This window comes from Lynx rufus, unplaced genomic scaffold, assembly GCF_022079265.1.
Source record: "Lynx rufus isolate CCGP_SWC_20201006 ecotype Redwood Valley unplaced genomic scaffold, mLynRuf1.p SCAF_9, whole genome shotgun sequence".
NCBI classification, from domain to species: domain Eukaryota; kingdom Metazoa; phylum Chordata; class Mammalia; order Carnivora; family Felidae; genus Lynx; species Lynx rufus.
This window is the reverse complement of record NW_025814897.1, coordinates 15,935,797-15,956,584: the sequence shown is the minus strand read 5'-3', so window position 1 is coordinate 15,956,584 and position 20,788 is coordinate 15,935,797. Positions and strand designations below refer to the sequence as shown.

The 20,788-nt window shown below is 49.7% G+C and overlaps 1 protein-coding gene and 1 long non-coding RNA gene across 4 annotated transcripts in view; one reads left to right on the top strand and one right to left on the bottom strand.

Moving 5' to 3' along the window:
* JAML (junction adhesion molecule like) overlaps positions 1-18,330 on the top strand; it is a 27,138-nt gene extending 8,808 nt beyond the window's left edge. For 2 of the 3 annotated variants that reach the window (XM_047070294.1, XM_047070295.1), the window contains 7 exons: positions 821-1,046; positions 5,209-5,321; positions 8,624-8,861; positions 12,152-12,290; positions 14,434-14,494; positions 15,825-15,911; positions 17,831-18,330. In XM_047070294.1, coding sequence (XP_046926250.1) covers positions 821-1,046; positions 5,209-5,321; positions 8,624-8,861; positions 12,152-12,290; positions 14,434-14,494; positions 15,825-15,911; positions 17,831-17,923 — 957 coding nt within the window. In that variant the 3' untranslated portion in view covers positions 17,924-18,330. The remainder of the gene's footprint in view (positions 1-820; positions 1,047-5,208; positions 5,322-8,623; positions 8,862-12,151; positions 12,291-14,433; positions 14,495-15,824; positions 15,912-17,830) is intronic. The other variant, XM_047070296.1, reaches the window with a different exon arrangement.
* Positions 18,217-20,788, bottom strand: LOC124504779 (uncharacterized). The gene is made up of 2 exons (XR_006960514.1): positions 20,723-20,788; positions 18,217-18,686 (listed from the first exon to the last, which is right to left on the bottom strand). It is a non-coding gene; the product is annotated as an uncharacterized LOC124504779 (long non-coding RNA).

Here is a 20,788-nt window from a genome sequence, read left to right as displayed (position 1 = left end):
ATGAAGCATGGCCGAGAGGGGGTCTTTCATGGGAGCTCTTTGGAGTGGGGAATTGTGTATACACCCCGTCAGAGATTCTGTAGAGATGCCTGTATCTCAGGATCATTTGTGGAATCTATCCTAAGTAACGTGTTACTAACGGTAAGGTCCCGAAGTGTACAAACGAAATACTCTTTATGTAGCTCATAGCATGTTATTCCTTTAATACTTTTCTCACTCAAATTTTTATTAGTATTTTGTATTATGAGAGGGATAGGCCCATGGTGTACGTAGAAATAAGAATTTCCCAGGGCTCCCCTTCCCAGCCTGCAAGCCAGTCCGTGATGATGACTCCTTCTCAAGCTGTATGATATGCTGCCTGGAAGAGGGCAGAAGGGGGGGTGGGGAGTGATGGCCAACCTGCCAGGGACCGTCACCACTACCGGTCTGGGGGATTGCCTCAAGGCTTTGAATGCCCTTGAATCCAGGGGCCATAGCAGAAAACGGGGTGGAGATGAGAGAAGGTGTTCAAAAGTTGTGAGTTTGAGTCCCCAGAGTGACCTTCAGAGTGGATGTTACATTTTACCTCAGACTGTAAGAAATGGATATGTGTGGACCATAGTCCGCCATTTGTGTGTGAAATAAGGCACAGGGCCTTGTTCAAGTTACAGTGTTACCTGGCACCAAGTACTTTTTAATCCTAAGGACAAGGATGATGACAAGTACGATGGCGATGGTGATGATGCCGTTGCCTCCACAGAACAGGGTCTTTTGCATCCAGACTCCTGGGTCTGGTGCCCGTGACTTTAGATTTTCCCCCCAATGTTGTGTTGCCCTCCAGGATGATTATGTGCTATACTATTACGCCAACCTCAGCGTGCCTGTGGGGCGCTTCCAGAACCGTGTGCACTTGGTGGGAGACATCTCACGCAGCGATGGTTCTCTCCTGCTCCAAAATGTGGAAGAGGCCGACCAGGGAACCTACACTTGTGAAATCCGGCTTGAAATGGAGAGCCTGGTGTTCAAGAAAGCGGTGGTGCTGCATGTTCTACCAGAAGAAACCAAAGGTATGCAAATGCTTACCTAGAGAAGGGTGAAGGGGCAAGAGATCTGATGTGCAAAGAGGGAAGGGAACCGACTTTGTTGAACAAATGCCAGCCTTTGGTCTAGACCCTACCACAGAGTGAATCTGCGATAGTTGGTGTTCTTTTTTTTTTTCTTTTTAATTCTTTTCTGTTTATTTAATTTTGAGAGAGAGAGAGAGAGAGGCAGACTGTAAGTGGGGGAGGGGCAGAGAGAGAGAGGGAGAGACGGAATCGGAAGCAGGCTCCAGGCTCTGAGCTGTCAGCACAGAACCCGACGTGGGGGGTTCGAACCCACGAACGGTGAGATTGCGACCTGAGCTGCAGTTGGACGCTTAACCGACTGAGCCACCCAGGCACCCCAGTAATTGGTGTTCTTTAAAGAAAAATCTTGACAGTGGTAATTTTATTATTACCTTAAATGTGTCCCATCATCATGAAAATGCCGTGGAGGAAATATTGGTCTTTTCATTTTACAGATGAATTAACTTGAGGCTTAGAGAGGCTTAGATGTGACTTGTCTAAGGACGCATGTTTATTAAATGGCGCATCTAGTACTTAAGCCCTGGAGCCTCTGACATCAAAGCCCCTATTCCTTTTACTCTGTCCTGGTGGTACTTCCCATCCGTTATCCTCAGTGACGCCATGTCCATATTTAGTAGGTTCCTCTGGTAAGCGTTCTAGGGGACAGAAAAGAAATGAGAGGATCTCGGTATCTTCTTTGGACTTCATCTTCCCATTTGTAAATGGAGGGTGTGGCTTCAGTAGACTGGTGGTGTTCAAACTGTGCTGTGTAGAACCCTGAAGTTCCAAGGAACCTGGTAGGCTGTGCAAAGGGTGAGAGCAGGGCAAGGGTTAATAGAGGATCCGGTCTAATAGGACCTCAGGCCTCCAACTGCAACCAAAGTCCTTTATCTTTCTCCTGTTTTATTCATTGGGCTGCCAGAGAAGATTTTGTTTGAAGAAAGAATTCTGCTGCCTTAAAAAAAACCTTGAAAACCCTAGAATTAGATGTATTCTTTCAAAGTGTTGAGGGACGAGTCTACGGTCTCGGGAAAGCTTGCTAGAATCTGGACCTCCTCTCCTCCCCCAGCTGGTTTGGCCCGCTGTGTGCGCCTCTTTGGTGATGCCCATCACGCCTGCCCAGATGTGTCTTCCCTGTTCACCTGGGTCTGTATTCTTTGTCCTCTGACCAGCCTTGGACCCCCTGCCTGGCGCAGAGTAAGCCATCGATAAACATTTGTCGAATGAGGGGCGCCTGGGTGGCTCAGTCGGTTGAGCATCCGACTACGGCTCAGATCATGAGCTCATGGTTTGTGGGTTCCAGCCCCACATCAGGGTCTGTGCTGATGGCTCAGAGTCTGGAGGCTGCTTCCGATTCGGTGTCTCCTTCTCTGTCTCTCTGCCCCTCCCCCATTCATGCTCTGTCTCTCTCTGTATCTCAAAAATAAATAAATGTTTTTAAAAAATTAAAACAAACAGACATTTGTCGAATGAATGAAATTCTGGAATTAGCACCCTTCACTTGGAATCCTGTTTCTAAAAACTGGAGCTGTAAAAGGGATTGTAGAAGGTAGCCTCTGACCTCCCTCCTAAACTTTTCTACTTTTTTTTCCTTTTCTTTTTTGTTTTAAAGTTTATTTATTTTGAGAGAGAGGAGGGGGAGAGAGTATCCCAGGCTAACAGCACAGAGCCTGTTAGATGAGGGGCTCGATCTCATGAACCATGAGATCATGACCTGAGCTGAAATCAAGAGTCAGACGCTTAACTGACCGAGCCACCCAGGCGCCCTGCCCCCCTACTTTCTTTCAGTTGACATTTTTCTTTTGATTTCAAAGCTGTAGTTCTCCAGAAAGGAAATGAATCAGCTATTTCCCCAAGGATCATCTTTGGGCTACTCCTTTCTGCTTTGTCCTCTGATGCCATGCCCAAATGCTTGTCTATACAAATACAGCCTATAAAACAGGAGCCTTTTCCCTCTTTGAAGAGATGCAGAGGCCATAAAGTAAAAGAAGCCAATTTCAGAATTGCAAAATCCATGGACACAGGCTAGAACCATTTTAGGGTTTGTCAGATATTTCCCCCGTAGCCAGTGGAGCAACCTGTATTTATTTTTCCCTTGTGGCCGGAAAGGGAGTAGAGCCAACTCCTAAAAATCTGCCTGCTGGCCACTGGAAAGTTGTCCAGCTTGCTTGGTGGAGGTTGTCTTCCCCCATGTGAAGTCATCTATACTTTGCTCTACAGAGTTTACTCCTCAGTTTATAATTTGTCTATGCTCCTGCTACCATTTAGAATTTTTTCCATGATCCTATTCCTTCAATTCCTTTTTCCTCATAGGTTTTATTTTAAATATCACAGACAGTATTCTTGCAAACAACAATAGTATTAACTTCCTGTACTTTTGCTCTAGAACCAGCCATCCTTCCACTTACGTGAGGGCGCCCGGTACAGTGAGTGAGAGCTTTTGCGCGTTTCTTCACTTAGGTCTGGGGTGTGTGCTTGCTCAGCCTTTTATGGGCCGTGTGCCTTTGGGCGCTTTCACCTTCTTCCTCTGCAAATGGGCAAATGTTAGTGCATGTCGCAAAATATTGTAATGACTGGCTGATATGTTACATACACCGTGTCTGGTGCAATGAAAGGTGCAGAATGGGTCAGTTATATTTACTGCATTTTAAAAATAGAGCTCAGCTGGTGAAGCGTCCAACTTCGGCTCGGGTCATGATCTCACGGGGTGAGTTGGAGCTCCACATCAGGCTCCTGGTGAGAGTGCAGAGCCTGCTTGGGATTCTCTCTCTCTCTCTCTCTCTCTCTCTCTCTCTCTCTCTTTCTCTCTCCGTACCCCCTTTCTCTCTGCCTCCCCCTCCCCACTCACTTGCCATATCTCTCTCTCTCTCAGAATAAATAAATAAACTTAAAAAAAAATAGAGTTCAGCTCTTAATGTGCTGTTGGATTTAGGGGGACCTTCCCTCCCTATCCGTCTTCTTTGGAGTGAATTTTTGTTACTTTCAAAATGACTCCCTCCATAGAGTTTCAAGTTCAGAATATTTTCTTTTGCTTTCCTCCTATTGTGCATCTCCCCTGCTGGGCAGGAAGTTCATGTTCTCCCAGAGCAACAATTTGGATGAAAAGGTCGGCTTAGGTCCCGCGTTTGCTCCTTCATGAGCATTGCTTAATGCTCTTTTGAAGGAATTCTGTCCAGTTAAGCCCTAGGCTTGTGTCTCCCCAAACACCATCCTGCCTTTCATTTCTTAACTGACTTTGGGGTTGATTTGTGTAGCATATTCTTGAAAAATCAGAATCATTTTGCTAGCTTTTTTTTTTTTTCAGGGGCCCCTTGAAACGATTTACGCAGTAAACACATGATGGGGTCAGTTGCGCGTACAAAAAAAGCAGAAAGAAGAGTCTAGGAGTTGGGAAGCCAGAGGCAAGGGAATCTGTTGGGGGAGTGGGGGCAGGGATTAAAACAGAAAGACAAGCCAAGAGAAAAGCTGTCTATTGTCTTGGCCTAATTAGCAAGCAGTCCTGTGACCTGTACCATAGCCAGAGCTGTCTTAAGCCAGTCCTAAGACAACCTGTAAAAAGAAGGAAAGAAATTGAAGAAAGTCACCCGTGATTCAGTTTTTCAGCTCAAAGAGCCAGTGGGTTATATATAAGCATGAGAATTATATAACTTTCCACTTCCTGTTTATGTTCGGCACATGTGGGCTTCTAAGCCGGTGATCGGAAAGAGGGGGGCTTCGAGAAAAGAAGAAAGAGAGAGGGGGCTTCAGGATTGTCTGTCCTTTCTTTAGTATAAACCTGAAGTTGAGTTGGGACTGGAGAGAAATTCCGGAGAAGGGGAAGGAGCAGGGAATTAAAGGGGATCAGAATGTGTTTACCGTAGATTGAAGACCCCTCAGAGTTGACGTGTGTGGGTAGCCACGGGTATTCTCTCAGCTGTGGGGTGTCATGTGAGTGAGACGCCTCTGAGTGCTTTGTCCACACGGGATCATCTGGCTCATCTGCGGAGTGAATGTGTGCGGTATTTGGGGGGTGGCATGGGTTTTATGGCTGACGATCTTTGGCTAAACGTGATCTCTTCTGGAAGTTCTTTGACTTCTGTAGATTATACCTTGGGTTTGACTTGAGTTACCCTTTCATCCCCAGAGCTCATGGCCCATGTGGGTGAATCGACCCAGCTGGGCTGTGTTCTCCAGAGCACAGGAGAGAAACGCATGACCAAGGTAGACTGGACGTTCTCATCAGGAGAGCATGCCGAGGTACAGGAGAAAGCACCACTGCTGTGCTGTCGAAGCCCCTGGCGGATGGCGTCAGGACGGCGTGGGGGCAGGGGGAATCGGGGCGGCGGGTGCCGTGCGGTGGCGGCGTTGCAGGGCTTGGGCTTTGGAGCTTGTCAGAACTGGGCCTCAGCTCAGCCACTTGGCTGTGGGCAACTTTAGCTTCCTGGTGGGAAAAATGGCTCTGATGCAGATGAGGGAGAGGAGAAGGATGATATTCTTGCTGCTGCTGCTGCCTGCTCAGCTTTTAGGGCCTGGGGACACGCGTATCGGATCGTCCGTGCAAAGCATTTGTATGTGACTTGGCCACTGCCTCTTGGTTTCCTTCCTCTTTTCCCTTCTCTTTGTAGAGTCCGTGGGAGAATGAGGGGGGGTTGACTTTGGTGGCCTTGTCTCTAAGCTCCGGGCTGGGCATAAGAATCGTTGCATTCTTATTTTTTTTTTTTTTTAATTTTTTTTTTCAACGTTTATTTATTTTTGGGACAGAGAGAGACAGAGCATGAACGGGGGAGGGGCAGAGAGAGAGGGAGACACAGAATCGGAAACAGGCTCCAGGCTCCGAGCCGTCAGCCCAGAGCCTGACGCGGGGCTCGAACTCCCGGACCGCGAGATCGTGACCTGGCTGAAGTGGGACGCCTAACCGACTGCGCCACCCAGGCGCCCCTGCATTCTTATTTTTATTTCGGTTATTTTTATAAGTTTTCTTCTGTGCCCCGCCGCCCCACTTCTGGGATGGAGGGAATTTTCTTTGTCTCTATGGGTGCTTCAGGTGTTGGCATTAGTAGGTCCTGGGGGCCAACGCGCAGACTAGTTCATGGGAACTTGCGTGCAAGCAACAGGTGAGTTCACGAGACCATAGGCGTCCTTTGTGCCTGCTGATGTACATGTGGGGCAAGGTGCGCTGCGGGGGATATCCCAGGTCGGTTACTGTTAATAAAAATTAAGGTGCAAAGTTTATAAAAGATTTATCTTTTCTTTTTTTTTTTTTTAATTTTTTTTTTCAACGTTTATTTATTTTTGGGACAGAGAGAGACAGAGCATGAACGGGGGAGGAGCAGAGAGAGAGGGAGACACAGAATCGGAAACAGGCTCCAGGCTCCGAGCCATCAGCCCAGAGCCTGACGCGGGGCTCGAACTCCCAGACCGCGAGATCGTGACCTGGCTGAAGTCGGACGCTTAACCGACTGCGCCACCCAGGCGCCCCAAGATTTATCTTTTCTAAATTAAGACATATTCCCAGCCACCTCTGTTAAAAAGTCATTTGTACTCACTCGATTCCTGTATGCCGTCTGAGTGGGCCTCATGGTGGCACATGGGGAATTACATGTGGCCCCAGGTTCACCTCTGGGAGCTTGTCATGCGTTTAGATGTCAACTGCTAAGTGAGTCACAGCAGAAAATAGGTTGAGAATGAGCCTTTCGAGCTGTGAATTCAAAACACAGAGAGGTTTCGCATCCATGTTTGTATCTGTATACCCATTTCCTTTTCTTAAAAGCCTTAAAAAATGTTTTAAGTTTATTTATTTATTTGAGAGAGACAGAGACAGGGTGAGTGGGGGAGAGGTAGAGAGAGGAAAGAGAGAGAGAGAGAGAGAGAGAGAGAGAGAGAGAGAGAATCCTAAGCAGGCTCCTTTAACAGGTATTTACTTACTCATTTAACAGGTATTTTAAGCACCTATGTAGCAAACACTCACGGCTCCTGCCCTGATGGGAGACTTACAATCAAGATCAAGGGAGATATACAGTAAAATAATGAGGAAACAAATATATGCTATGTCAGGTATTAGTAAGAGCTATGAGGAACAAGAAGGCAGACGTTTGTGGTTCTTACTGTATATAGGTGGTCAGAGAGCCCTCACTGAACAGATGACATTTGAGCAGAGATTTGAAGTGAGGGAGTGAACCATGTGTATTTTGGGAGGGAGGGATGTCCCAGGCATAGGGAGCAGAAAGTACAAAGGCCCTGAGGCCAGTACTCAAGGAGAGCAAAGAGGCCGGTGTGGCTGGAATGAAGTGGTGAAGTGACCCGAAGAGGTAAAGTGAAGAAAAAGTGTAAGATGAAATCAGAGAGGAAAATGGAGCGGGGCAGATCATGGAGGGCCTTGTACTTTTAGCAGAAATGGGAGGGGGCATTGGAGGGTTTTGAGTAGAGGGGTAACATGATTTAACTTCTATTTCCTTTTTTTTTTTTTTTAACATTTATTTATTATTGAGAGACAGAGAGAGACAGAGCATGAGCAGGGGAGGGGCTGAGAGATAGGGATACACAGAATCCGAAGCAGGCTCCAGGCTCTGAGCTGTCAGTACAGAGCCCGTCGCGGGGCTCGAACTCACAAACCGCGAGATCATGACCTGAGCCGAAGTCGGACACTTAACCGACGGAGCTACCCAGGCGCCCCTTTTTAAAAATATTTTTAACGTTTATTCATTTTTTGAGAGACAGAGCATGAATGGGGGAGGGGCAGAGAGAGAGGGAGACGCAGAATCTGAAGCAGGTCCAGGCTCTGAACTGACAGCACAGAGCCCGACACAGGGCTCGAACCCACAAACCGCGAGATCATGACCTGAGCCGAAATTGGACGCTTAGCCAACTGAGCTACCCCGGCGCCCCTTAACTTCTATTTCTAAGGGCTCATCTGCTGAGAATAGACCAGTTTGGAGAAAGCAGGGAGACAAGTAAGGAAGCTTATTGCAGGAATTGAGGTGAGAGATGCGGTGGCCTGGGTCAGAATGGTAACCATGGAGGAGGTGAGAAATGGCTAGATTTGGGATATATCTTCAAGGCAGAGGTGACAGGATTTGCTGAGGGATTTTCCATGTGAGTTTAAGAAAGCGAGGAGTTTAGTAGGATGACTTCAAGATTTTTGGCCGGAGCATCTGGAAGAAGGCATTGCCACTTACCAAAGTGGGATGGACTGGAAGGGGCTGGTTTGGGGGAAGAATGTGGAATTTAGTCTTAGACGTGTTTCCAGGGTCTGTCGGAAATCCAACTGGGAGTGCCGTAAGAAGTCAAGGCGCCCTTGTGCTTCCTTTTATGGGAAGGGAAGGCCTCTTGTTCCACTCTCCTCATCCTTTTCTGCCCAGGGGACAGGCGTTCACGGTTCGGTGGTGTCCTTCACAGTGACACAGGCTGTGCCCCTGTGTGTGTGCATGGCCTCATGTTGTCTGATATTTCATTGCCCACACACGCAGGGCCCTGCACGTCCTGAGAGCCCCCCACTCAACCTTGCCCATGCCCCGACCCCCTTGGTCTTTGCAAACTCATACTTTGCCTTTCCCTTCTAGGAGGAGGTTATGTTACGTTATTACTCCAAACTCAGGGTACCTGTGGGGAACCCCCAGAACCGGGGCCGCTTCCAGAACCGTGTAACCCTGGTGGGGGACACCTCCCGCAATGATGCGTCTATCATGCTCCAAGGAGTGCGGGAGTCTGACAGAGGAAGCTACACCTGCAGTATCCACCTGGGGAACCTGACCTTCAAGAAAACCACCGTGCTGCACGTGATCCTGAAAGAGCCCCGAAGTATCTGATATTCGGCTGGGGAGGGATGGGGGGCCTCGTAGCGGGTGGGCATGGCCGGGACTAGGGTGAGGCCAGAGAGGCATTCAGGGTGCAGAATTTCCGGGGGCGTCTGTCTCTTACAAGCACTTGTGCCCTAGACTTCAGTGGCCTTGAGAGTGGCATTTGGAGCCCTAGGCACCTTGCTTGCCTCGCTCTAGTTCTGGCCCTGAGGATGTGTAAGGTCAAGGGAGCTAGTATTTGGTGAACACACGCCTTCTGCCAGAACTCACTCGTTGCCGGTGTGATAGGCTGATGGAAAGGTACAGGAGCTCAGAGGTGGATTGGAGTTGGTGTCCGAAGTCACTTTTTACTTGGGTGCTGTATGCTCCGTAGTGGGAGGGAAAATGACCCTGAGCTGGGGATAGACAGCACCAAACAGAAAACAGGAAGAGACCGGAGCCCCAGACAGAGGTGTTTTCTGTATTCTGGCCAACCCTGTACATTAAAGCCAGTGGTATGTGGGAGAATAAAGACTCGATTGTGTGGACGGAGAGGGTGATCGGTGAGGGGTTAAAGTTAAACCAGAGCACAGGTAACAGTCAGGATGTGGCCTGTGGACTTTGCCTTTCGCTAGAGCCCTTCCCTGGGGGTTGGCTGCGGTTTGTTGGGGGCGGGGAAGTGAATGAGGCCAGAACACAGCTCGGTACCTCTGACCAGAGATCTGGGTCGATGGAAGCACCTCCCTGTAACAGCACAGGCTCCCAGCCGGAGAGGGAAGCAGGACAAATGGCTTTCTTCACCTCCTCACGAACATCGTGTTTTCCACTTCACGGAGGAAATACACGCCATTAGTGGGAGCTCGCTCAACCTCCAGGGCCTCCCCACCCGCAGGCCTACCTCCATCTGCCCCCCTCCTTACCTCTGTCCTGCCCCCCAAGGCTCCCTTCCGCCCCGGGCTGATCCGAACCTCTGTGCTCAGGTGACATGTTCTCCCCCTCGGGAACCTCGTGCTTTCTACTGGCTTCTGCTCCTCGGCCTATAAATACGCTCAGCTCTTCCTCTTACCTTCTGTCCTCGTCTACTTTAGCTCGCACTCTGTGTCTTTCTTTCTCTCTTAAAGCAGACACAACTCACATACCGTACAGCTCATCCATTTAAAGCATGCAACTCAGGGGTTTCAGAAAATTCCGAGTTGTGCGACCATCACTGCAATCAGTCGTGTCTTTCTTTCTTGACTTAGCCAAGTAGTTTGCTCAGAGGCTGAATGTGGTGTCTCCTCTGTCACCTCCAATGAATTCCTGAGTGCACTGCCACCTGTCTTCTGCTCCTGCCTCTACTTACCTCACATCACTAATGGTACTCTAATCGCCCGTCCTCAGTCGCCTTTACCCGAGTAGGATTGGACACTGCATCCTCTCTATATTCAGTAAATATTATATTGGGTTCCCTTCTTCTCTTCTTCCCTCCTTGCCTCCTCTCTCTTTCCCTCACTCCTCCATCCCTTCCTACCTCTCTCCCTCCTCCTCCTTCCTCCCTTCCTTCCATCCTTTCCCTCCTTCCTCCCTCCCTCCTCCCTTCCTTCCTCCCTCCCCCTCTCCCTCTCTTCCTTCTTCCCTCCCTCCCTCCCTCCCTCCCTCCCCTCCTTCCTCCCTCCCTCCCTCCCTTCCTTCCTCCCTCTCTTCCTTCCTCCCTCCCTTCCTCTCTTCCTCTCTTTCTTCTTTCCTTCCTTCCTACCTCTCCCTCTTCCCCTCCTTTCCTTCTTTCCTCCTCCCCTCCTTCCCTTCCTTTCTTCCTTTCTCCCTTCCTCCCTCCCTCCATCTCTTCCTTCTCTCCTTCCTTCCTACCTCTCCCTCCTCCCCTCCTTTCCTCCCTCCTCCCCTCCTTCCCTCCCTCCCTCCCTTCCTTCCTTCCTTCCTTCCTTCCTTCCTTCCTTCCTTCCTTCCTTCCTTCCTTCCTAATTCTAGTCAGATATTCCACAAATTCTTCAAACGCAACATATCCAAACCTGCCCCTGCACACGTCTCCGCAGCTCATCTCCAGCTTATCTCCTCCACCTGCGTTAACGCCGTCACCATCTACACGGTTACCTAGCCGGATGCCTGGGAGTTGTGCCTGATTCTTCCCTTTCCCATGACCTCCAATCTAACAGGTCAACAGGTCCTGTCATGTCTACTACTGATTTTGGGCCTGCCTTCTTTCCAGTCCTATGCTAGGCTCTGGCTGTCTTCCCCTCTGGCTTGGCCTGCAGGCCCCCAACATGTATCTGCTCTCATCCTTGGCCCCCGCTCTCATCCGTCCTGCGGCTCTCTGTGCCATCCTGTCAATCACAGATCTCCGCATTCTGTCCAGTGCTTGGAATCTTTCAGTGGTTTCTCCATTGTCTACAGAAACAAAAACCAGACTCCTGGCTGGGATAATCAAGGCCCTTCATGACTGGGGACTCTGTTATCTATCCAGCCTCATTCTCCACCGTACCCACGAATGCAACCTTGAACCAGACCCCCAGAACGATTTCTACTTTCTGAATGTACCATCCTGCCAGGCCTCCAGACTTTGCACATACTGTGCCCCGCCATCCTTCCCCATATCGTCTGCCCAGCAAACTTGATGTTTCCTCAAGGGTTTTAAACTTTAAAACTTTTGCTGAGGATTTCTCATCTGCCCCCCGTAGAAGTGGGTACCCTTTTTCCTCTGTGCCCCTCTGTGCCCCATGTGGACTTCCGTCATAGCACCTAGAGCAGTCTGTGGTTCTCTGTCGATGTGTTTGTCCCTCTTCTTGAGATTAGGGACCACGCGTTGTCTCTGGAGCTTCCGTGCATAGTGATATCTGGCACCCAGGAGGTGTTTACGTATGTATTTAGAGGGACATGAGGAAATGAATGAGGGGTGCCATATGGGTAGAAGTGCCCCTGAAGGCCTTACTTGGCATTCTGACTATGAGGCTGGGTGTTGTAGCATCTATCCTTTTGAAAGCAACCACTTTCTCATAGAAAGATCTACAGCCTCTGAAGCATCTGTTATTTTATTTTAAGATAGAATTGTTAATGTAAAAGGAAACTCTGCTGTAGGTAAGGTGCCATTCTCTTCTCCCACCCACCTTGATCTATACTGTAGGGGTGAGCAAGGGAGCCAGACTTGGCTCTCCATCTAATGGGGACCGCTGGAGTCCCAGGGTTTCCCCATGGGATGGAGTCTGGCTTTCTCCCCCAGCTTCCTGACTTGGCTGTTGCTACTTGGTATAGAACTTGTGGGACTCTCAGCTCTTTTCCCGAAGCACTAAGACCCTCTAATTGCTTTTCTCCTTTCCCAAGCATTGGTGACCCCAGCAGCCCTCAAACCTGAGATCCTGGGTGGTAATCAGCTGGTGATCATTGTGGGGATTGTCTGTGGCACTATCCTGCTGCTTCCCGTTCTGATATTGATCGTGAAGAACACCCACAGGAATACGAGGTACAGGGCTGGGTTGGGACGCTGGTGGTACCTCTAACCCGAAGTGGGAGAGTGACAGCACCCTAACCGTGCCATTTTCCCAGAAGGGGGTTACTTGAAAATAGAATCATTTGTGGTTGTCAAATTAGATGTCATCTAGGTAGGGACCCCCACCCCCTGCTCACCGTGCTCCAGAAAGTCCTTGCACGTCCCCACACCCTCTTTATTCACTTTGGTATTTCACAAAGATTGCCAGCTCTTTTGTAACTGGTGGCCTAAGGAGAGCATTATTAAGAGTTTAAACCTTTTGCAAGAGCTATAATGGTGCCAGTCCGTGCCCGAGAGAAATGGTTTTTGGATTATCCGCAATACCCACTTCACCTCGAAGCGCAGATCTTGGTGCTCCGACCCAGCAGCAGTGTTTCATTGGCCATTGGCAGGCCCATGGCCCCCCCCCCCCATTTACCCAAGTGTTGATGACGAAGTCTTGTGGCTGTCTTGTAGAAATGCTGCTCATGGGCAAAGGCCCCCATTCAGGCTAAGTAGTTCTGGCTTCTGAGTCTCTTTTCCCCGTAAAACACCCATCCCACGGAAGGTGCTGGTGTGCCTTCTGGGTTTGCACCTCCTCCCCCCGGGGCCTCGCTGGCTCGGTTTGAACTTGGCTGGCCTCTCCAAGGGTCTTTACGCTGGGCATGAAAGTGGCACTGAGCCCAAAGTTAGACACCCATGTCAACTCACCTACCCACTCTGGGCCTCAGTTTCCCACGAAATGAAATCAGTGCTTCCGTGTCTACTCGCTTATCCTAAAGAAATAAGCAGACGGCTATGCTGAGATTTGTAAACACGGTTGCTGTAGCACGGGTGATAATCGAACACTGAAATCATCCTCAGTGACAGTCAGAAAGGTAATGATTCACCGCACAGGTGTTCCATTCAATGACATGGTGCACAATCCCGAATGGGACGACATGGAAAGATGTCCCAGAAGCCGTATTACAGAATGTATGATACGATCTCATTTTTATAAAAAAAGAAAATTATATACAATAAACATATTTTGTGTGAGTGCCCCTAGGCCCGTATTGAGAAAGTTTGGGAGAATAATTCCCAAGTATTGGTAGTGCTGTTTGGGAGAAAAGAGAAGGTAGGTCCCCTGAGGGTGGGAGGTTTACTGGAACTTCAATTTCCAACTCTCTGTGTTTCTTTTGTTTTTTAAAATGTTTTATTTATTTATTTTGAGAGAGCGTGTGCATGTGCGGTGGGGAAGAGGAGCAGAGAGAGAGAGAGAGAGAGAGAGAGAGAGAGAGAATCCCAAGCAGGCTTTGTTCTATTAGCACAGAGCCTGACTCAGGGCTCAGACTCACGAACCCTGAGATCATGACCTGAGCCGAAATCAAGAGTCGGACGGACGTTCAACCAACTGAGCCACCCAGGCACCCCTCTCTATGTTTCTTTATTATTTGAATTATTTTACAATGAGAACACACAGCTTTATACTCAGATAATATGCGAAAAATATTTCCTCCACTTAAAGACAAAAAAAAAATCCGGTTTCTTTTCTAGCTTCAACCCTGATTTTTTTTATTATTATTATTTTTATATTTTTTTCAGCTCTTGCCTAGGCCAGAGCAGAAAAAAGGAAGTGTATTCAGTGGCAGATGCAGAGGGCAGATGGTCAAGAGATCAAAGGCCGAGGGCTGGGAAGGGGCCAGGGCTGGCCGCTCAGGGAGTTTGTGGCGCCAATTCTGCTCCGCCTCCCCCCCTGGATGGCCGGGAACCCTTTGAAACTGGGTGTCGCTGAGCTTCTGTCGCCCCCTGCTGGTCCAGCTACATCTCCCTAGTCCTCGGTTGTGATAAAATCTAATCCCGTGGCCCTCACTGTTAATTCACTTGAAAATGTGTGTGCAGAAAGATGTTAGGTTAATAGGGAAGTCAACGCTGCTGTTCAGCCCAGACTATGTCCAGAATCCCTTCCTGCCCTTCATCAGAGAGATGCACTCCTCAGGTTTCGAGGTGGGCTGACTGGTGCTGGCGGTGGGCATCTAGAGAGAATAGTTCCTCCTCTGAGGTCCCCCTCTGCACAAAGCTCTGTGGGGTCTCCTGCAGGGACTCTTGAACATACAGTGCTGGCCGGTTAATTCCCCATGATTTTCATGCCTTGCAGCTCAGCAACGTCCACAACCCTGGTGAAAAGCCTGGAGAACATACAGAAGGCTGATCCAGAGGTAAGGGAAGAACTCTACCGTTCTGCTGCTGGGCCCAGCGCGGGGCCGGGTGGATAAGGCTCTAGCATTTCAGGTGGTGCCATCAATTCCTCTGTGAACTATCTTCCTCAGTGTTATGTCTCAGCATGCTGGCCGGTGCTGGGCACGGAGCAGGGGCTCAGGAAATCTTTAGTAAGCAAGTGAGCGAGAGCCCCCGGGGTGGGAGTAGGGTGGGGCTACAGGGCCTCCTGGTAGGGCTGGAGGAAGGAGCACTGGACTCAGAGCCATTTGTCCTGTTGTAAGGTCCAAATAACCCGATGATCTGCAAGAGCTTCTTCATCTGTGGCATCATGAGGGAGCCATGAGGGAGAATTGTGGTGAATTCAGGAGTCAACAGTTCAGATGAAATCATTCAGGGACCTTAAGTAGGAGGATCAAGAAGTTCTTCTTCCATATTAGTTTGTAATGGAGCTATAAATAATTGCTATTAGAGACTGAGAAATGAATTCATTTCCTTGAACTTCCTTTCCTTTCCTTTTTTCCTTCCTTCCTCCCTCCCTCCCTCGCTTCCTTCCCTCTTCCCCTTTTCTCCCTTCCTCCCTTCCTTCCTTCCCCCTCTCCCTCCCTCCCTTCTTCCTCCCTCCCTCCCTTCCTTCCCTCCCTTCCCCTTTTCTCCCTTCCCTCCCATCCCTTCCTCCCTTCCTTCCCCTTCTCCCTCCCTCCCTCCCTTCTTCCTCCCCCTTCTCCCTCCCTTCCTCCCTTCCTTCCTTCCTCTAAAACTCCTCTTTGAGTATTTACTTTTCCATCTTTTGGCCTGTTTGTGACCCAAGAGTAGATTTTGTCGCAACTGGGGCCTCAGAAGCCCAAGAATTTATCACTGGATGACATCGCCTCCCCAAATAGTGACAGGAATACTACCACCGACCTCACAGATGTGAGACTCAGGGAGGGCTGTTCCTGCCACATAAACCCTGTCAAAGAGATAACCGCAGTTAGCTGCTGATCAGTGTCATCGTGCCAAGCCTCTAATTAGAAGGAAATAAGCACAGGGTACAAGTAATCTGGCAAGATAAGGGTTCCCTGCTGCTCCCTAAATGGCCATCCAAAGATGTTTATCTTTTGAAGCAAAGAATGTGGTTCAGATAGTGCTCTTCGCCGACTAGCCAATTTTCTTAATTTGGGGGAAGACTGGGGACTGAATTGTCATTATTGACGATAATTTTCTAGCTCTCAATAACCCTCTGGTGTTGATGCCCTGTGAACAGTAGCAGATGGCCATTTTCTCTGGCATATAACATTTGCCGATTTTGGGGAACGTTTATCCCGTTTCTCCCCCCATGCCCCCCTCTAGAAACATGTTTACTCCTCAATAACCACACGGGAGCTGATTGAGGAAGAAGAATCGAGTGGAAAGGCAGAGGCCACCTACATGACCATGGTGAGAGTGGTTCTGGGCCTGGCTGAGCCAGGTGACGGGGGTTGGAGAAGGAGCTGGCGAGGGTATGGCAAACTCCTAGGCGGTGGGCATGGCTGGGTCACCCAGGGAGGTCACTCTGCCGAGGGCTACTGCCCTGTGATGCTTTCTAAGTAGTAGGGAAGTCTGAAATGCTGAAGCCCTGCTGGGTAGAAGACCAATCTTGCCTTCGTACCCAATCTCGAGTAGTTAAGCGTCACTAGGGCCAACGGTGATGGATTTTAGTGGCGAGAAGAGGCACCTTTATCAGGCATGAGCAAAGTACCCCTGCCTCATTGGAGGTTAAACACAACTAATAAGGAGGGTACCGTAGATCCTTGGACAAACGTTGTGTGGCGATCTTCCTTCCTATCCAAGAGTCCCTTCCAGTTCTTCCCTTTTTATTTTTTTATTTTTAAAAAGTCTTTAAAAGTTTATTTATTTTGGGAGAGAGAGAGAGAGAGAGAGAGAGAGAGAGAGAGAGAGAGCGCGCACCAGCGGGGGAGGGGTGGAGAGAGAAGGAGAGAGGCTGAGGATTCTGCACGTCAGCCCGGAGCCCGATGTGGGGCTCGAACTCATGAACCGTGAGATCATGACCTGCGCCAAGATCAAAAATCAGAGGCTTAACCGACTGTACCACCCAGGTGCCCCAATTCTTACATTTTTAAATTCTGTGACTTACGATGCTTGGACATAACCTGATCGCCAGGAAGGCTGCCTGCTGCATTCCATACAATAATATGGAGTCGGATTCCTTCTTTCCCTTTCCTCCACTCCACAGGGAAGTACAGCACGTAGAAAAGGCAACTGGGGCGCAGTGAGTAGGAATAAGGACAGAAGGGGTGAGCTGGCGACGGGCACGGTACTATTTGTAGACTAATTATAGGCACCCCGGCCATGAAAGGAGTGGTGTTCTGCTGGGCCCAGAAAGGCTGGCCTCTTGCTTGTGTTTGTTCCCGTCACAGCGGCACTGAGAACACATGACTCCCAGATGATCGCGGCAGAGAAGGACCCTGCCAAGAAGTATGAGATCAGGGACCTGGCCTGGTTCCACCAAGTGCAACAGTAGCTCCACTCCGAAGTTGCGTGTAGTCATATTTACCCCTCTGGCCTTCTCCTGCTACTGCCCTGTGATGCTGTGGTCCCTGCCAGGCCTTGTCCGGCCTCTCAGAGACCTGCTGATGACATTTGCATGGTAGCTGCTGCTGAGTGCGTCCTCACCTGGGCGACACTATCTGCAGAAACTCTGTGAGGTCCACCTTCCCCATGTTCAGTGTAGGTACTTGGATTGAAACTGGAAAACAGCACTTCTGTCCTCTTGAAACGGAACCGAATAAAGCAAGGGGGATGAGAGGCCAAAGCCACAAAACTCAAAGGCCTTTAGGAGCTGGTCAAGTTATTTCTAAAGACCGTGTGCCAAATTCAGTAAGCGTCCGGACAGATTTTGGCCCGCAGGCCATTTGTTTGAGACCTCAGGTATAGAGGTGATACTCGATTAGGGAGCAGGGATAACAATAAACCTGCAATTTTGTTGTTGTTGTTGAATTGATCATATTTATTTCAGTGAAGGGGGCACCACGCCTGTGTCCCCCTCTCTGAGGCTGTATGGCATACTGGTTGACGTCACAAGCTTTGAAGCTGGACAGATGCGAGTCCAAATCCTGGCTCTGTGATTTAGAAGCTAGATGGTCCTGGGAAGGTAACTTAGCTTCTCTGAGCCTCAGTTTTCTCATCCTTAAAGTGAGAAGACGACTACCTCCCTCCCAGGTGGTGAGGATCTAAAGAGTTAGTGCTTGTGAAATTCAGAATTAGGCCAGATCGATGGAGAGAGCTCAATAAATGGCAACTATTATGATCAAAATACTTACAAATGTGCTCTGTTTCTTCCCTCCCTTCCCCTGCAGCACCCAGTTTGGCCTTCTCTGAGGTCAGCCCCAAATAACCCGCCCGAAGAAAAGTCAGCTGGGGGAATCCCCAAACCAGAGCAAGCCTTTTGAGAAGAAAGGAGAATTCCTTTCGTCCTTAGCAGTGGCACAGACTCTGTCCTCTGTGTGTCCCGAGTCACTGTCTGGTCATTCCGGACCCCTGCCCCCACCCCAGTTGGTTTCCTGCCTCATTGGTCAAAAGGCTGAAGAAGGAGGGTTCAGAACCTGGCAGAAAGACGGGACAGCTCGGGAGGAACGGGCTTCGATGGAGAGAAGCATGGCGGCGCTCCTTCCGGAGCGGGACACTGGCCCTGGGGACCCTGGCCGAGCCGCCGCAGTGGCCTCCTGCATTCCATCAGGTCCTCCCCTTGGATGTTGGTCTCCGTGGATGGGTTACTGGGAAGAATCACAGAAATCAAAACAACCCAAATGGTTCCTTTGGCAAATTACCCCTAAATAAACGTGGCTTGTGGAAATCATCCTGTTTATGCCCCGGCTGAGGGGGGAGTGGAGTCTTTGGTGAGGAATTTAGAGTCAGGAGTCCCTCAGACTGAAGTGACTGCAGGCCAGTTTTGGCCCTGGGACAGTGTGGGAGTGAATGGGTTGGAGTGAATGGGTTGGAGTGAATGGGTTGGAATGAATGTGGCTCGAGGATTTAACCCGGCAGCTGTTGGCCTGGCTGGTATCAGAATGGCCGGTGGCTCTTACCTGGGCCTCACCGGAGGCATCCTTGGTGGAGTTTGGGCATCTGTCTGTCTTTTTCAAAAGTGGAGCTCGTTGGTTTGCCAAAAGTAGACGGCCGCCGAGTTAACTCTTGGTCGGAAGGGGGAGGTCCCTATACGTTTGGTACCATTGTAAGATGTAACGAGGTTCGTTTCAAAGATCCTTTGGTTCTGGGCTCCCATCTCTAGCCTGGGCTCTGCTCAGGCCTCCTTTCTTCGACTGCCGAGGCCCTTCCTCGTTCTCTGTACCCCATCCTTCCCGCTTAGCCCTTCAGGGCGTGGAGTTCTGGTCCAATCTCAAGTGCAGCTACATTTTTGAAGGATTCCCCTGACTCTCCATACATCAGGACCCTCTCATTACACGCCCATTATTGCCTCTTTCTCTTTTACCAACTGTTCTTGGGTGTCTACTCGGAGGCCTATAGCCTCATTTTCGTTCTTGTGCAGCATGGCTAAGAGTCGTTAAATGTTTCCTTCTCACCTGTTAGCTCTAAATAAGGAGGATGTCAATACTTTGCAATATGTGCGTCCTGTCCGAGACATATCAGAGAAGTGACACGTATTGCCACGATAAGTACAGTGAGCAGAGAGACTCTTTCATATCCTAAGGATTCATGGAGAGGAAGTGATCTCATTTCTGGGCTATTAAGTAACATGCTCTCCTGGGCTAAGGGGTCCCTTTCCACTTCCTCAAATATTATCTGCAGAGGATGAGGACCTTCGGGGTACGGAGTTAGGTGGACGGATGGTGATTTTAACATCTGATGTTCTGGGTCAAAGAGAATAAATTAGGGTAAGAGCTGGAGGGTGGGATGTGCAGTTACCCACACGCTCCTGCGGAGGGCGCTGGGGTCGGGGAAGTGGGGGCACCCCCCCCTCCAGAGTTCCACGCGCCCGAACTGGAAGTTGATTCCTTCAAAGTTTGGTTTCCATTCTGGGTAGAGCAACTGTAATTGAGGAGGGGGAAGAGGAAGCCTCCTTCTGTCTCTCAGCCCGACCTCCCCACAAATGTCTCATTTATACACAGGCCTCAAGTCAAGGTTGAGAGTGGAAATCCACAGCTGTCAAATACTAATTTTGCCTAAAACTATAACGGCCCCGTGGGGACCATCGGAAGAGCTGCCTGCTCCCTCATGCCCTCCTCCTGCGGGCGGTTCTCTATTCAATCCAGGAGCATGAAGGCATATGGAAGAGGGAATGGGCTTCGAGCTCGAACAAGCCTGGTTCAACCCTGGCCCTGCCTTTGTTCTTTCCTCGATATGGCAATTGGTTGACTCAGGATTTTGAGGCTGTTTCCCTATAAAATGGAGACCCAGAGGGTTTTTTGTGGCGACTAGAGGAGGTGGTTTAGGTGCCAGTGCCTGGTGTGGGCCCTCCATCCCCTTCCAATGAGTTCTTCCTCAGTTGGATTGTCTTCTAGTGATTCCGTCCCCATCTCTCGTTACCTTTTAGTTCTGTGGGCAGGAAGTGCTTGAACCCCGCGCACCCCGAACCCCTCTATCCCACCCAAAGGAAGAGAGAGCTCCAAAGCTGAGCTGAGGGGAGGGTTTTGCCCAGCTCCCAGGGGGCACGTTTGGACGGTGGGAGAGCTGCTGGAAACATGCAGGCTGGATCTCCTTGTAGTAGACCTTTTAGCAAGCAGTTTTGTTACTTGAATTTGTACTATTTTAAGTCCCTAGAACACCAGATGCTCCCATGTTCAAAGGCTTCCAGAAGTACGCAGGCTTTTGCCAACAGAAATTGGCCTTGAAGGAGTAGAGCGGGTGGGGCCACCCATGAATAATAGAGAAGCTAGCAGCCTCAGAGCTTGGCTACCAGAACTGAAAACACTTCAGCCTGTCCACTGGGAACCTGGAGACGTACCTCCCGGAAAGGGCTGCAGCTTCCGCCAGCCCTTTAGTCTTCGTTCCCCTTGCCACCCACTTTTTCTCCTTTTGGCCAGTCAATATGGTTACATGTCTACACTGGCAGTTTGTTTGATAAAATACTAGCGCTGTGCGTGTGTGTGTGTGTGTGTGTGTTTGGGAGGGGTCTTGCTGCCCCTGACTTAGTTAGTCAGAGCCAAAGAACCTTAGGTTGCAAGTTTTGTCCCCACACAGACCAGTTATCCTCTTACGAAGCATAAACACAGTTTCTAAGCACTACTGACCTTTTGTCTTAGCCAGCTGGTTTGCAAATGTGGTCTGTCTTCCTCAAGGGAGATGAGGCGGTCCAT